The sequence below is a fragment of the Solea senegalensis genome, linkage group LG6 (assembly GCF_019176455.1).
Source record: "Solea senegalensis isolate Sse05_10M linkage group LG6, IFAPA_SoseM_1, whole genome shotgun sequence".
Classification (NCBI taxonomy): domain Eukaryota; kingdom Metazoa; phylum Chordata; class Actinopteri; order Pleuronectiformes; family Soleidae; genus Solea; species Solea senegalensis.
In genome coordinates, this window is record NC_058026.1 from 7,604,867 (window position 1) to 7,618,854 (window position 13,988).

Consider the following 13,988-nt stretch of genomic DNA (forward strand, 5'->3'; position numbering starts at 1 on the left):
GTTTGTTTCTCAGAAATTCCCTTAACGCGTCACACTCGCTTAAGGCTGGGCATGACCAGTATGAGTTTTGTTAGGAGATGAGAGGAAATGAAGTTGTAATTTACCTTTTCAATAGAATTATCTTCATCATGACTTTTGACCTTAACATGCAACAATATAACTTTCCTCAGCTGTGTCTCTGTTAGTCGCCAGGGAACGTGTGTGTGTGCATGTCTTTCAATGGTTGTGAGGACAAATCTTGGCTCAAAAAGCATCGTTTTTGGTCATATTTTGGCAAAGCCTCGTATGTTTTTTGATGTTTATGGTTAGGTCTGACTCCACAGTGCTACTGTCTTCCTCATGCAGTCTGTGTGAACACGTCGGGGAGAAAAAGGTAATTTGTTCTCTTTTGATTACATTTGAGGATGCTATTAATGGAATAAATACTGTTGTTTTTACATTAAAATTCTGCTCTGAAAACGGAGCCAAAGTAACGACCATGACTTCAAAAATCTGACATGTATAAAATTGTCTGTAAACCATGCAATCCTCAGAAGCGAAGACATTTTGTCTGTAAATAACTTATCAACCCCATATTAAATGGGGAAGAATATGAATCAAACTTCATCATCTCCACCATATTTGATCCCCATTCAATTTAAAACAACCGTACGAAAATAGCTTTCTGCCCATTAAAGTAGCTATAATTAATATGATATAATATGCTTTATTATGCTTACTCATTTTGTCACTGTGACTGTCCATGTGCATACAGACCATCTTTAAATCTCAGCGACTTTTAAGTTGTGTCAGACAGCAGCAGATTGTCCTGATTCTTTTTTATTTTCTTGTTTTTCTGGGAAAGAAATGTCTCTCGACTCATCTGCTTCCGTCTCCACAGATACTCTGAGACCAGGTAAACAACGTTAATAAGCTGCAGGTCAGTCAGAAATCTCATTCATCCCCAGCAACATAATTACAGGCTTAGGATACAGATCATCTTTTCGTCCCTACCTCGCTGTTGTTTACCCTGAAGCTTTGGGTGGAGCTGGGGCAGATTGAGTTCAGAAAAAAATCTTTATTTCTGTGTCACTGTTTCATCCTTACATACCCGATTATCACTTTATCGCCCCAGTTTTTGGAAAGCTAAAACAAACACCCTCACATGTGCACGAGAACAGTTGGGGACAAAAAAATAAAAAAAAGTAAATCTGATAAAAATGTTGCAACAAAGCTGCCATTGTTTCGAGAGAGAAAAACCTATGACACAAGAGACAAGGATAATATCTGATATATGCATTCATGGTGCACATCTCTGATTAATAGTGTCTGTATAAAGTTATATGAACAGGCTTTTCCTGTTCTCACTGTAGGTGTCATTACTTGCTCTTTTGTTCATGGCCGAATAGATGTTAGCGTGTGAGTGAGGCGGACGTTTTCCTCAAGGCAAAGAATTAGCGACGATGCTTGTATACGATGCTGACATTGCAGCTATAACAGCTGCCACACTTTTTGGAGGACTTTCCTCATGGTTTATTTCTATGTGAAATTGTTTCCATTCATTCTGTAGAGCATTTATGAGTTCAAGTGCCGATATTACGAAACCGTTAGCAAAGATGGCGGACACTTTGCTAACGGTTACGCTAACAGGACCAAGTGTCACTGGTGGGCACGTAACAAAAAAAAGAATGAAGATATTTCTCGACTCACAGGAAACTGAGGTTGGGAAGCACAATTTTTCAAAAACAAAACCTATTCTAGTAATACAAAGCTAAATGCAAATCGGTGAAGTATTCCTTTAACACCTGAAATCAATACTTAGCAGGTGTGGCTAAGTTCTTTTGTCCATATAGAGCTTATAGCTTGAGGAAGTGTGCTTGACTGTACTCCTACGCACACAAATGTTTTGAATAATTCATAAAAAGGTAGTCACTCCATGGAGATTGTATAGGGGATGTTTATATATTTGTGTATATATATGTCTATATATATATATATAAATATACATAGACATATATATGTGTATGTATATATGTATGTATATATATATATATGTGTATATGTATACACATATATATATATATATATATATATATATATATATATAAGTGCGACTTGGTCACTACAGTAAAAGCAGATACAGTCACTGGCCACTTTAGATATTCAGATACACTGGTTTAGTGACACGTCGAGCTACACGTCGACACAGATACCCGATCAACCAAACGCGTTACAGACAACCATCTCTAGGGTTCACAGAGACTGGTCAGAAAAAGAGAAAATAATGAGTGGCAGTTCTCTGAGCAAAAACCCCCCATTGTAACTGAAGTATGCAGAAATCCACATTCGTATTCAAGGACTAGTTGTAGGACAGAACATTATTTCAATTCATCCATTAGTAGTAGACCTCTGTAAGAATAATCAGCCTTGACTGACTGGCATCATATACATGTTCTGGAAGTTTATTTCACTCACGGTGATAAGTTTGAATCATCAGGTGCATATGAAACAGATCAAACGTGATCAGCTTTTTTTGTACCTTGTCTTTTAAATATTTTTTCCTTTATAGAGATCACTAAAGTTTAAAGAAGCAGCAAGGTCATCACACCTATATACGCGTGATAACTCGGCCTCGCTAGTTTCCCTTTGTGTTTACATTCAAAGGTTACACTGAGGCTACGATAAACTAGACACTAACATAGAGACGACTACAGCGAGACGAAAAACTCATAGTAAACTGAGAAGAAATGAAACTCTTACTGTAGAGAGAAGAAAAATAAAGTGACATCTACAGAAGTTACAACAGAAAAGCATATCTACAGCAAATGTGGCCCCCGAAAAACACACAGATGCTAAAAATATCACTGATACACAAACACAAGTGCATATAAGCTCTAGATTCATGGTCACTGCTCAGGCCCCAGAAAGAGAGCCGCTGTGTATTCTTCTTCTTCTATGGTGTTTAACAGGAACCTGCATCCATGATTTTGCATTACTACCGTCTTCTGGAGATGGAAAACTCCTTTACTATGCAGTCTGTTATCTGCCATGGTTACGCTTCAGGGCATCGTTTCAGATGACACGAGTCTCAACTGATGGTCTGTCAGTTAGAGATACTGTAATATACAGTTAGTATACCACATGGTATCTTAAAATATTTCATGCCTAACAGAATTTAAGAATAGGGTGTCAATATGATGACCTCACTCAATTCTCTCCATGATGTAATTCTAAAGTCAGGAATCACAGCATTATTCCTTGTTCTACGCCATCCTCCTCCTCCTCCTCCTCCTCCTCCTGCTGTGTTTTTTTCCCTTTTCCCTCAGTGCATCCTTAGGTCAGAAGTTGCTGAAGATCTCCTTTCTCTTGCTCCAGTCCATAAGCGGCGCTCTCTTCTTGGTGCGGCTCGCGCAGGCCTTTTGCTTGGCCTCGGCAGCCGTTGGACTCAGACGTAGGCCACTTTCCATAAAAGGGTCCGAAACGCGCCTGTCATCCTCATCCGGGACCTAAAGGAAACACAGACAGGCGTGTGTTTAGGCACACATTCACCAGCCGCCAGCGTTGGCATCTCTCAATCAGCACACACGCCTCACCTGGAAGCTCATGTCCGAGCTGCTGACCTCTGACTGAGTGGTGGAACTTCTGGAGGACTGGGATGCTGAGCTCCCATTAGCACGGGACTTTGGAGACACCTCTGTGATCGGGGAGTCCGTCAGCGTGACATTGATGAGCGGTGAGTCTGTGGTAGGAGAAGGAGTGGGTGGGACACTGTCGGTGGCTGATTCATCCACGTAGACCTCTGTGTGAAAACAAACAGAAGCCACACTATTAAACTAATTGCACCACTGACTTTGCCAAGTGTGCTACCACTGGTGCGCTGCTGCCCTGCACCAAAAAAAGTCCATAGAGAGAATCAGCAATTTTGCATTACAACATACAAGAGTTGCTGCCTCCATCATTAAGTTTAAATGTTGTGACTTTGGTGTTTGAAATTGTTCCTTTGGATTTACCCAAATGAGGCAGTAGTGGATGCGCAGCTCCCTGTATCTGAGATTTTGTCTATGAGAGTGAGTGGGTTGCAAAGTTCAGTTTGTCTAATAGCAAAATGAAACATCCTGGGATCCTGTTGTTAAGTGGATAAAATCAGCTTTCTTTCTTTTTTTTTTTGCCATGTTTTCAGTCAGAGCATCGGTGTCCTAGGGTCTACCTTGGCGATGGCTGACCATGTGTCAGCACCTCACTGAATGACACTTAACCTAATTATCCCTTTAAGACGATGTTAAGAGTGTGTGTGTGTGTGTGTGTGTATGCACTTGTTGTATTTATATAAAATGCATAAACCACAGGAAGAGAGGACATTTTGCCTGGTCCTCACCAAGGTTATAATAGTTTCGGATTTTTCATTAGGTTTAGTTTTTATTTAGCTTGACTTTTTGTTTTTAAAATGAGTTAGTTTTAATTAGTTTTACGAGTGGATTGGCTAGTTTTTATTATTTTGTAAATCTTTAGTTTTAGTGTTAGTTTGAGGTTTTTTTGTAATATTTATTTGAGTTTTTGCCAGGTGCAATTTGCAAAGAATCTAAGGTAAAACATGAGCAAAATTTAAAAAAACACAATAAAAGACAAGAGGTTTGATTCACTTAGATGAACCAACTCAACCCAATTAACTACATAACAAATGTTAGGTTTAACTTGCATAGCCTTATATCCCACATTGTAAACAAAAACAAATTAACAACATTTCTATTATGAATGAATCTACTGTAAATGCTGTCTCAAATAAAACCTTTAAAAATAAATACACTTCATATGAACCCAAAAGGATTATGTATGAAATGAATATAAAAATATGAAAAATAAACACATTTTCAATACATTTTACTAAAAAACAAAAACAAAACATCTCTAGTTTTTGTTTTTATTTCAGTTAACAGTTAATGCATCATTAAGGCTGTTGTACAAGAAAGTTTGAGTGTGTGCGTGTGTGCGTGCGTGTGCTATGTGACCTTTGACATGGCTGATGGTGGGTGTTATCCCCAGTCTGTGGAAGAGCTTGTCCGTTTCCTGGTCGACCACGAGGAGACGGACTTCATCCCTTCTTTCTTTGATGATTTCCACCACCTCCGAGTGCCTCAGGCCGTCAATGTTTACCCCATTCACCTGAGATGTCAGTGGAAACAGACACAGCGATGGTGACGGAGAGAAATGATACAGGAAGAAAAAAAATAGACGATAGCAGACTAGTGAGATTAGAGAGAGGCTATGACACAAAACAACAGGTAAGACATGGCATTACAATTTGTCTGTATTTACTGTACACTTCGTACAGACAGAAACACACTCCCCTCCTCTACATCTCCATTCAATTCATTATCCCCTGTCTTTTCTTACTTTAGCTCCTTGAACAAAACCTCTCAGTCTCCCACTCACTCTAATCTTGAGTCCAGCTAATCTACGCTAATCCAATTACACCTGAAAGTGCACAAACCAAATGAATATGGGGCATGTGGTGTTGTTTTTTTCCACATTAAAGGTGGGGTAGGAGATTATTTTCTGGAGCATTATTTTTTACACAACATCCAATCATAATGAAAGGTCCGAATTAATTAATTGGATTGTGATACATCAATCAAACTGCCATCTGCCCCCCTTTCCCCCTATGCTCGTACCCGTCTTCGTGCACTAATCGTGTATGCTCAGAAGACACACGCCATAGCTTATGCCAGAAAAAGTGCCAACAACAGGTGTTTGTCGCAAACGAAAGACGTTTTTTGGGGAAAGCTACTGCCAAGAAAAAGGCTGATGCGGAGTGACCATCGGTGCTGCGTTTGAACGGTGGCGACAGCTGAAGGCCCAGAAAGAGCTCCGTTTCTACTGGACAGTTAGGTTCACTTTATGTCTTTGTGAACTTTTGAGACTTCCGTTCCCGGTAATGTCACTGTAGTCCTGTAAACCATTTAACACTCCCACTAAAGCAAGACTGAATCCTGTGTTGAACTACCTCCACCAGTCTGTCTCCGGGCCGGATGTCTGTTCTATCCGCAGCTGAACCAGGGTCCACAGATCGTACAAACTGTCCACGCTTTGTTTTATCGCTGTGCAGGTTGAAGCCATAGCCGTGCGCCCCCTTCACCACGTGACACAGTCGGGGAAGATGCTCAGACGTCAGCTCTGGTGAGGACTCCCGCTGCAGCTATAATAGCAAACGCAAAAAAAGAATTTTAAAGAAATAATATAAAAGTTGAAGGTGCCAAGGCACAAATACAAAACCATTAGTATAAATTCAAACAAGTACTGATTTTAGAGTCCACATTTTATCCAATTTACTCTGCCCCATATTTATTTATTGCCTTGAAGTGCCCCTTTAATGGTTTTATACATCTCATGTGTGTATTTTTAGGTTACAGTTACTTATTTTTCATTGTTATTTACTTATAATGAATTGAGTGCACTTCTTGTAAGGACCTGCATGAGGCATTTTGTTCTTTTCATATTTTTCCAAGGCCAGAATGACAATTAAGTTTCCTCCACCTGCTCTTTTACAGTGTTTTATATAATTTTGAACAAACTATGCTGGGTTTTTTTCCAGTCAGACCTGGCTTCACGACCCGGTGGAGGTGAGGGCCTGTCTGCATGGGGTTTGCATGCATCCTCGTGTGCGCTTGGGCTTTCTCTGGGTTCTCCAGTTTCCTCCCACAGTCCAAAAACATGCAGAGGTTAATTGAACCCTCTAAATTGACTGTAGGTGTGAATGTGAGTGGTTGTTTGTCTTTGTGTGTTGGCCCTGCTGTTTGCACTGTGTCAGTGGGGACTGAAGATAAATTTGCTAGACAATGAATGAATACACTGTCAAATACCCTTCTACGGGTGTTTCTATTATTAAACTATTAAATGACTGCTGTGTACTAGGAGAAAGTGACAGTCAGGATGAGCTAGTGGGTTTGGTGCGGAGTTAAGTGGGCTTAGTGGATCTGTCTGAGAGACATTAGAGTAAAATCGACCTCGAGCACTTATGGCCAATTACAGATTGATTTAGCTGAACCTGATTCAGAACCTGATTGACTCACCTGAACATCTAAGATGACTGCATGCTACATGCTGACTGTGTGTGTGTGTGTGTGTGCGCTTGTGCTTGTATTGATTTTTGCATTTGACCTTGTCAGGACTAGTAGTCCTCACAGAAACCAAAAACTTAGTCCTAGCGAGGCAGGTTAAGTTTCCGGGTAAGATTTGGCATTAACTGGTTATGGTTGAGATTAGCGATAGCGCTTTGTTGAAGCTGTTCAAATGGGTTGTGTGTGAACGTGTGGCGTGCACGTGGTCCAAGGTTTGTGAGGATAATGTGAGACACTTTGGTCTAGTCCTGCCCATGCCCCATGTCCCCGATCGGGGACGGCTCAGGACACTGAGTGACTGCTACTGTGACTGTGCCACGGGTAAACTGACCTAACGACACACTCTGACAGATCTCTTTGTCCTTTCTGCTCCATCAGGAAACATTCAAGTGCACACACAAACACACACACACACACAGCCCAGCCAAATTGTTCTCTACACACACAAACACACACACACACACACACACACACACACACACACACACACACACACACACACACACACACAGCCCAGCCCAGCCAAATTGCTCTCTCTCTCACACACACACACACACACTGGGATGGATAGCCTTCTCCCTGTATTACAGCCAGAGTGCAAGCTGTATTCATGGAACAGAACACCTCTGTGACAAAAATGCCATGGTGCCAGGTCAGGTTGCTGTGGTGATGGGTCGCCATGCCTCCTCCTGCTGGTCAGCAAAATAAAGCTGACCTGTACTATATTCACCACAATGGCCCAAAGTAATTGACCCAAAGGCTGCACACGAGGCACATGAAAATATTTAAGCTGATCTCTGTGATGACCTGTGATGACCTCTGTGTTTTTTAACGGAGGCAGTATCTACATGTTGTGTGATTTAACATTACGGAGAATCAAAAGGTGCAGAAACTATTTGTAGATTGAGAAAAATGTATTGTACCAGCCGTTTGGTGACTATTGGTTATTTATGCATTAACTGTGACATAAATCTCCCTGTTGACTGAAAATGTTAGCGGCACTTGCTTCCAACACTTTTAACTCTCTTTCCTTTTTCTTTCTTCACAAATTCAACCGTGTGAATAAAAACGCACATACACAGGAAAAGGCTCCTGGCAGCGTTTCATTTGTTGCAGCCGACCGCGTGACACCGGTTGCGTGGCCGTGATGACGGTCAACACTGTTGGTGGTTACGTAAGGCTACAGTACATGGGGGTCTGCTGTCACAAAAACAGCATGCAACGCTGAAAGTCTGTATTTACATGTACAGTCGCATGAATGTCAAGCTTGAGGCAAATGATACAGAAGTTAATGGCTTGAACCGAGATTACGTGTGAGGAAGAGTGAGTCATGGGGAGAGAGAGTTTGATAACGATAAGCAAATGAGCATGCACAAAGCTTTTCACATTATTGTGCTACAGTAGTTCCCTAATCGGAGCTGTTGACCAACAGGCCAAAAATAATTACTCACACACCTGGCAACCCTAACCCTAGATTTAGAAAAACACACAAAAAAACAAAAAAGTATTAAAATAAGTATTAAAAAACTGTGAACCGAAGGAAAAGCATGCTATAATGCACAGAATCTGAGAGACCAGTCAGTCTAAAACAGAGGTAACCACAGATGCCTGAGTGGTGTGTCGAAAAACACACATTCCCAGGATATAAAAAAAGTGGATAAAAACATTTTTATGATTAATTTTTAGAAATTGAAACAAATGAAAAGATGCTGGTTAAAGTTGGTATTATTTTTGCCCTCCAGCAAACTCCACAACAGGGGAATTTTCGGTGTATTACAAAGTCTCATGTTACTCGCACTTGATGACGTGAGCGTATGCACTATATTGTACTGGAGCTGCTGTTATTGCACATGCTTCTGTTTTATCTGAACCCCTTTTTGCCCAAAATGAAGGGAAAGAGTCATGACAGCCATCCAAGGGACAGCCAGTATTTACCCTGACTGTGGATAAACAGATGGCAGTTTGACGTGAGCAAGCCGGTCTACAAAGATCCTGGTCTACTTTGTTTGGAGTCCAAACATTAGGCTCAATCTCAATTTCTGCAGCCACATGTCATAGTGATGTCAGAAGCACACCCGTGGAATTTTCAATTTCGCGGCATCATATGTACTGTATACTGCCTCAGCCATATTCAAATCTGATGCTCCCAGCACACATTTGGAGTCTGTTTTAAGAAATAAAGCAGATAAAATAGTTGAGAATGGACAGTCCGACTCAGTCTGCACCGCTTGAGCTGAGCCGCCCGTCAAAATAAAAGCTTCGGACAGACAGAAATCTGAGATTGTAACTTCTCAGACTGCTGTTTAATCTGTCTCCTTTATAACCTTGTATGCAAAACATCGGGGGCTAGGGGACAAACCCTCAGGGGTGTGAGTTTGTGGTTTGCACCTCTGACATGTGCAAACAGTCTCACACTGTCTTTCCAAAGTGATTATTCAGTCTGGGCAAACAATAGTTGAAGTGTTTTTGGCAGGAAACACGGGCAGCTGAGCAGGGTTTTCTTGTCTCAGGTGGCAAAAACACCATACAGCTGAATGCCTGAGGTGTTGAATCTCAACAGCTCAAACAAATGACCTGTAATAAATGGATGAAACTGTGTTGCTGTACTGCTGTAATGGCATTTACTATTCTTCTGTTCTGTTTGAGTGGTCATTAGGACTCAGAAAGCGCTATATAAATATACACAATTTACCACAATGTTTTAGTCCCTCTTTCACTTGTGAGCAAAGCAATAATAAACCTTGTAGCTCCATTTAAACTGGAGGAAAAGAGTGTAGGTATTATATCTGCCCAAGAGGAATCAGGTTACAAAAGTGTGATTAATCCTGTGTATCCGTGTAAGCCTGCCAATTTATACAGTGGCTCAAATTTTCTTTATTGCTTCTCATCCATTTTTTTTTTATCTCCCCTCCTAACATCAGCGTTCATGGTTGGACCACTAGAGGCATGTTTGCTGTATGTTCTGTCTTGGTCTATTTTTCAGTGGAACGAGAAGCCACCACCAGACTCTCTCCGAATGGCCAGCTGTGTGACAGTGAATCCTGCAAAAACAGGCCCTCCCTTGGTGCTTATAGGTTCAGGTTAGTGCTTGACAAACATCAGGTGTGTATGCTCAGTGTCACAAGTCACACACACAATCTTAAAGCAGTAGTGTGTAACTTTTCAACATCTGTCAACTGTCTGTTAACATTTGAACCACTGTCTCTGAACATCTATCGATCTATCGATCTATCGATCTATCGATTTATCGATCTATCGATCTATCACACGCTCACAGCAGCAGCATCACTGTCACTCACTGCAGAAGCTCGGTGTCATGTCTGCTTTTGTTTTGATCTTTATCTCATAACTGCTGCGAAACGATCAGAATGCAATGCTCCGCTCATTCCACATTGGGGTGACTATTTTGACCACAGAGACCACAAAGTAGAGTCTTGTGTGACGATCTCCACTCTTACCTCCGCGTCAGTCGTCGTGCTTGATGTCACTGACACCCTCTTGACCTTGCCTTGTATGATGACATGAATGGGGGAGTCTGCCGCGTGGCGGTGATACAAGTGTGCGTGGTTGGGCTTGAGTGACAGAGGTGAGTTCTCTCTGGGTATCGGAGAAGAGGAAGGCGTGGGCTTGGGTGAAGGCCACGGGGAGAGGGTTCCCATCTCAATGGCCAGGTCCTCGGTGCAGGCCAGGCCACAGCTGTGGAGGTAGTCATCGGTGTCTCTGTCCACCACGAGCAGCCTGGTGCGGTAGTCCACTTCACGGATACGATTCACTACCTGTATGACGGGATTAAATTGTGGTGTTCATGGTCTGCAAAGTAACATACGTTAAAAGAATACTTCTTATTCTACCTATACTAGTATTTTTGAAAAATTGTGCTTCCCAACCTCAGTTTCCCCTGAGTCCAGAAATATCCTCATTCCTTTTTTGCTACGTGTCCACCGGTGACACTTGGTCCGAGGCTTGAAACTGCAACGCTAATTCTGCACTTTTTAGACCCACTCGTAGGGGGGCGAGTATTTTCAAAAAATACTACCCCATTCTAGTAATACAAAGCTAAATGCAAATCAGTGAAGTATTCCTTTAAACCAGAGTAAACAAGTTTGTTCACCCTGGTTTTAGCCTCGTCACACTGGCTTCTGGAACATCAACGTATCATAATTTCTTTAGATTATTCAAAAATATATATTTTATCTCCCAGAATCATGATATTTCATGATAATCATGACTCGCTTGGTGGACAGAAACAGCTAACAGTAGCTTGGGTAGTAGTAGTAGTTTAAGGTCCTTTTAATCCCAGTACATTGGCAATCTTTTATAATCCTATTTGTTACCCTGGGATTTTCTGATAGAGGCCTTTTAACTGTTCCAGATTCTTGGCTGAAAACTAAGAAAAAAAACTTGTAAACTGCTTTTCTTGTTCTGCATTTCTATATTTTACCTAATTCTAGTTTTTATTACTTTTGGTCATGCTGATGTTTTAGTGTTTTTAATATTTTATTATATTGTGTTATTTTTATTTGTGAAGCACGTTGTAACTTTGTTTGACATCATATATATATATACATTTCAGTTATATTATAATAATACAAATAATAATATTAAAAAGAAACCCAGTGATTCCCATTACACAAGTCCTACACTGACCCATTTTACTGGCTCCCTCCTGCTCCTCGGGCATGGGAAAAAGTGGTCCAACAAGTATAGAAGTTATTGTTTGCACCTCAGAGAGTTTGTGCCTGCTCTTGTTCAACACCTACCATCAAAGATTGTTTTATATGTTGATTTCTATATATTGAGTCCCCACTCACTTGATGATGAGTTGCGTTCTCCACATTCTCCCCGTTCACCTCCACCACCCGGTCTCCTGGTCTCAGCCCGCCCATGTCCGCCGAGGAGCCGGGCTCCACGGTGCGGATGAACTGTCCGCCCCTGTTGCGCTCACCGTGCAGGTGAAACCCATACCCGCGCGGTCCTTTGGTCAGGAAACAGAGCCTGGGTCTCAGCTCACTCTCCATCCCAGCGCGTCAATAGGAGGAAAACAGGTCAACGTGTCTCAGGAGAATAAACGGCTGCTTTGTCCAAGAGCTGTGGAAACTCTGCTGCGCGCGTCACTGACCAAAACAACACCACCATTTTACATGATTCCAGTCCATTCAATAATCCACAGTTGTCCAAAGGGAACACACTAGGCTAAAACCACCGACTGTTTAATCCATAACGAAAATGCCAAAGGCGCAAGTTCGAGCGCAGATAATCAGTGCGCATTTAGTGTGCGTAAAAGAGTGGCCAAAAACCCACAGACGGGGATCAAGTCCCCGTCCATTGAAGATAATCCAAGAGATCAGAGATTAGAAAACTGTTCTTCGCACGTAACACGTCTGGGATTGCGTGTCCTCCTGTCCTGTCCGACCCGGTGAGAGTGAAGAGGCGTCAACAACAGATGCCACTGCCCCCACTGCTCTCTGCGCTGCGCACACCTGACGACTCAGGAGTAAACCGGCCCGAGTGGCTGCAATTTCTGCCAAAGCAATCAGGGCTTCTGATGATGAAGTGAGTTCACATGCACTTGAACTGCGCTCAGCCAAGTGAAAAGCCAAGGGGCCATTTGTTCCCACGGCACAGAGAGACATGAACTTCCTGCAGGAGGTGGAGGTGAAAACACACCGACTGTGACCTGGTGAAAGGAAATCTACCTTGTCCGCCCTCGATCCCGCCTGGAGATCAACAAAGGGGCGGTTGCGTAAAAAGGGGATTTGATGTTTAAACGTAATACAAGCTTCTCTCTCGTCTTTGTGGCCCGGTGGCACATGAGTATCTTGGCAAAAGGGCGTGTGTTGTTGAAATTCAGATCAGGAAAGATGAGACACGAGGTAAATATTTGTGAGGACGGCAGTTAGTTGTCCCACAGCTGCTCTGCCATGAGCCTGTGACAGTATAAGGATCAGACACTGCACTGCAGATGTGCCTCTGAGCAATGCACCAGACCCACGTGGGAGCTTAAGCTTTATATACGGCCATTGCCTGTGGGTCACTACTGCTTTTAAAGGTCCAGTGTGTAAGATTTAGGTGACATATTTCTACTTGTCTTTAATGTCCAAACTACATCTTTTGATATTTTATAGGAAAGGTTTTCCTACATGCTCGGAAGGGAAGGGAATAAATCCTTATAAACATACATTACACTAATCAGAATGTTTCATAGCAAGATAAACATACATTACACTAATCAGAATGTTTCATAGCAAGATAAACACAGGTAACATTGACATGGCACTGTTCCATTAAAGTGTCAAGATCAGGAGCTTGAGAGTAGGCACACCTATAACGATATAGTCCTTCTAGTTTTGGTCGTTAAACATGTGCTTTTCCTGCTAACACTTGCGTATTGGTCTCTCTGTGGTGGGAAGTTGTTACACTGTAGATATGCATAAAACCAACAGGCTCCCAAAAATAAGTTCTAACATTCTGTAAGTTTAAAATGTAGTTTCATTCTACTTTAAATGAAGCTAATTGGACTGTGGAGTTTGTCTTCCATGAGCATGTTTTTCAGTTCAACAACTGCCATAATTACAGCAGACCAACCTGTTATTAATACGAGCCCTTGAATTGTCTACAGAACAAATTCAAAAGTGTGACTGTGAATGTATTCTGTGAAGGCAGTCATTCCCAGAGAATGGGTCAGTAAACCAAAGATGGGGTCACCAAAGATACATTATCATGTTACTACTTGTAAATGTATCAGGTATGTTGAGGTTATGAAACGACATGGCTATAATATCATATAATCATGAGTCAAAGGTGTTAAAATCTTTAACTTTGTTTTTTTTTCTCAATATGCAAGAAAAATCACAGCTGCAATCATTGACAAATCTGAAATAAATGAGCTTTACA

At 41.7% G+C, this 13,988-nt stretch overlaps 1 protein-coding gene across 1 annotated transcript; it reads right to left on the minus strand.

The window, feature by feature from the left end:
- Nucleotides 1–2,420: 2,420 nt before the first annotated feature.
- Nucleotides 2,421–12,773, minus strand: LOC122771675 (Na(+)/H(+) exchange regulatory cofactor NHE-RF2). The gene is made up of 6 exons (XM_044029379.1): nt 11,906–12,773; nt 10,553–10,870; nt 5,981–6,172; nt 4,986–5,139; nt 3,573–3,778; nt 2,421–3,485 (listed from the first exon to the last, which is right to left on the minus strand). Exons 1-6 carry the CDS (start codon nt 12,110–12,112, stop codon nt 3,318–3,320), a joined length of 1,245 nt encoding a protein of 414 aa, XP_043885314.1. The 5' UTR covers nt 12,113–12,773; the 3' UTR covers nt 2,421–3,317.
- Between the last annotated feature and the right edge of the window lie 1,215 nt (nt 12,774–13,988).